This window comes from Echinops telfairi, unplaced genomic scaffold (assembly GCF_000313985.2).
Source record: "Echinops telfairi isolate 266 unplaced genomic scaffold, ASM31398v2 ScPeMD7_7400;HRSCAF=8409, whole genome shotgun sequence".
Taxonomy (NCBI): Eukaryota; Metazoa; Chordata; class Mammalia; order Afrosoricida; family Tenrecidae; genus Echinops; species Echinops telfairi.
Window position 1 is genome coordinate 39,241,881 of NW_022111300.1, and position 3,291 is coordinate 39,245,171.

The 3,291-nt window shown below is 37.1% G+C and overlaps 1 protein-coding gene across 1 annotated transcript in view; it reads left to right on the forward strand.

The window, feature by feature from the left end:
- LOC123522379 (netrin receptor DCC-like) overlaps positions 1–2,587 on the forward strand; it is a 287,250-nt gene extending 284,663 nt beyond the window's left edge. Inside the window, exons 5-7 of the mRNA XM_045296051.1 lie at positions 430–580; positions 2,231–2,367; positions 2,523–2,587. Coding sequence (XP_045151986.1) covers positions 430–580; positions 2,231–2,367; positions 2,523–2,587 — 353 coding nt within the window. The remainder of the gene's footprint in view (positions 1–429; positions 581–2,230; positions 2,368–2,522) is intronic.
- The last annotated feature ends 704 nt before the right edge of the window (positions 2,588–3,291 follow it).

Sequence of the window (3,291 nt, forward strand, 5' to 3'; positions counted from 1 at the left end):
TTAACTGCCGCTTCAGCCATAGACAGTTTATGCATGAATGAGTTCAAGGAAGTGTGCTGGAAGTCCCATTGTTCTGAATCCTATCCACACAGTCAAATGGCTTTGTATAGTCAATAAAACACAAGAAAACATCTTTCTGATAGTCTCTGCTTTTAGCCAAGATCCATGTGACTTCAGCAATTATATTTCTTGCTCATCATCCTCTGCTGGATCTTGCTTGAATTTCTGGCAACTCCCTATTGATGTCCTGCTTGCAACCATTGTTAAAATAGCTTTTAAGTTTCACTTGCCTGTGATATGAATGATGATATTGTTTGATCCTTTCCGCATTTTCTCGGGTGAACTTCGTTGGGTGGGGTGGGGACATGGACATCAGTTACCTTTGCGATGTTTTTCATATACGGTGCAACCTTATGTTTCCTTGTACAGACCCAGGCCTGCATAGGCAGCTGTATTTTCTACAACGACCATCCAACGTAGTAGCCGTTGAAGGAAAAGATGCTGTCTTGGAATGTTGTGTTTCTGGCTATCCGCCCCCAAGTTTTACCTGGTTACGAGGAGAGGAAGTTGTCCAACTCAGGTATTATCAGTTAAAGATTTTTGTGGATTATATGCTACTACTTGTTTTTCTTTCATTTGCTGTGAGAACCTAAAACTTGGGGAAATCTCTTAGGAAAACTGGCTAGTTTTGACATTATATTGTAAGAGAAGCATTTAGGGACTGGGGCTAAGTGAAGAAAACAGTCAACTTCCATGAAATCATTCTAAAAGGAATTTAAAAATGCAGAGGTTTTCATTGAGAGAATTCTGCCCCCAAAAGTTTTCAGCCAAGATGCCTTAGAGTCTATTATCCTAAAAGCATGTTACAGAGAGTAAAACAGTTTTTTATTTTAAGAAACCACAATTCCTGAGTTCAGATCTGTAGCACATTCTTAGAGGCCCCGAGTATTTTTCTAGCTCCAACGGTATCTCTCAACTTCCCCGCTACTGAAAAGATTTAGGATAAGACAGGAGAGAAGTGTGACTCTGTGGGTCACAACCAGGAGCAGTTAGACTCAACATCATCAAGGAGATGAGATTGCAACTGTGATAGAGACTGGTGGGATCTCCAAGACGATCTCGCACTCAGTTCCCTTGAGACCTAAGTCTAGAATAGAACTCTTCACGATGTTAGAAGAATTACCCACTTAAGATCAAAAGGGCACAATATACCGAAGGAATAATTTCAGAGGAAAGAAGGAAGAATGGAAACAAACTAAGGAAGAGAGGGTGGTACAACGAAGAGGTTGTAGTAGATGAATTGGAAATGAAATGCTTAAGAATTATCAAAAGTCAGACTGATTTCCTGCCCTGAAAATCCTCACCCACTGCACAGTGAAAGTTTTTAAAAGACAAGAGTGTAGACCCTTAGTAGAATGAGCTACCCATTCAAAACATTTTGATAAAATGGTTCTCATTTTAAGAAATTGAGTTCATTGAATTTGGTCACTGGCATACAGCTTCTTAACACATCTATTTTCTATGATTAAGTAGGTTCATATATCAAAAGTTGATCCTTACATTACATTTCATTCACCTGAAATAATTACTTGTATAACAATAATATTTGGTATGGCATCAAAAATCCTCCTAAGAATACTAAAGTATAAAAGCTATCTTGGTGTAACATCAGCATGACAACATTTTATCTCTAGACATAGCTAATTATTCATATTCTGTTTTTTGAAATGAGATGTTGGCCATTGGGGATTAAAATGGATACCAGGCCACATGTCATTGAGTTCCATGGTGCACACCTACTGCTCTAGAACTTCGCATTCTGAAATATAAAATGCGAGTTACTGTATATACTTGAGTATAAGCCGACCCGAATATCAGCCGAGGCACCTAATTTTACCAAAAAATTTCATAAAAATGTGATGAAAATCTCGACTTATTCATGAGTATATACAGTATATTAAATTTTCTCTATATTTGTTATCATAATTTCTTCCACGTTTAATCTATGCCATTTCTTTTGCTACTGCACAGAGTTTTTCAATAGCTTGCTCTGAGTAAATTTTCCATCAAATCTGATACTAATAAGCCCTTATCACACAGTTTCTTTCTTATTTAATCATTCAATCTATAAGGTTAACATGTTATTGTGTGGACTTTATGTGAACCATTGAGTACTTGACTCAAGGAGTTACACATATGTTACTCTAACTTTATTTTTCATACATTATAGGTCCAAAAAGTATTCTCTATTGGGTGGAAGCAACTTGCTTATCTCCAACGTGACCGATGATGACAGTGGAACTTACACCTGTGTTGTCACTTATAAAAATGAGAATATCAGTGCTTCTGCAGAGCTCACTGTGTTGGGTGAGTTAGTGGGTCAAGTTGGGTGTGTTTGCATTGTCATTTTCACAGAGACCCTCTAAATGCTTACCCCTGAATTTCTCCCTGTGCTTATTAAGTCGAAATTGCAAAGTCCCAGTGCTCCACACATATCCTTGCCCTTCTTTAATTAATTGCAGAGGGGCTAAGTATAGTGTTTAAAGACTTGCTCATTGAATTAAAGTTCAGATACATCACTCTTTAGTGTAATTATGTCAGATGATTTGTCTGAAGCCTACCAAAAATTGTCCCTCACCAGATGTGTTGATTTACAAACGAGAAGTTCTAAAATACCACACCTGGGGGAAGGGCAATATGAAAAGAATGAGAGGAATTATACAAACATACACACTGACATGGAAAAAGAAGACATTATTTGAGATGGTTAGGTCTCCAATATGACATTGAACTGTGTTGGTTTCATTAACTTGGACACTTTGTAGGGGTTAATGTTGACAGTGAATATTTAAATCAAATATATGTCAGGCACACATCATAGTGAAAATCCAATTTAAAGAAATATAAGGTGGCACAGATGGGTTCCTGTTACCTAGATGGTGAGTCCTCACTTACCACTGTAAATTAAGTGTATATAAATACACATATATTCGCACATAAACACATATAGTATATTTCTTTAAGCCAGCTTCATCTGAATCATGCAGTGTGAACAGAGGAGCTTACCATTTGAATCCCATTCATTTCTCCTTGTAATAACAACAACAAAAAATGGTTGCCAGTATTTGGAAATTTTCCTCTAGAATAAATCAGTTTACCATTTAAGGAGTCCAGGAAAAATCACAGGCTGCTTAAATTGTTCAGTAGAAATGAAAAGGTACGGTACGCAGATTATAGCTGCTTGCCTATTATTGCGCTATACCTATTGTGCTTTCGGCTTCAGCGTTTATT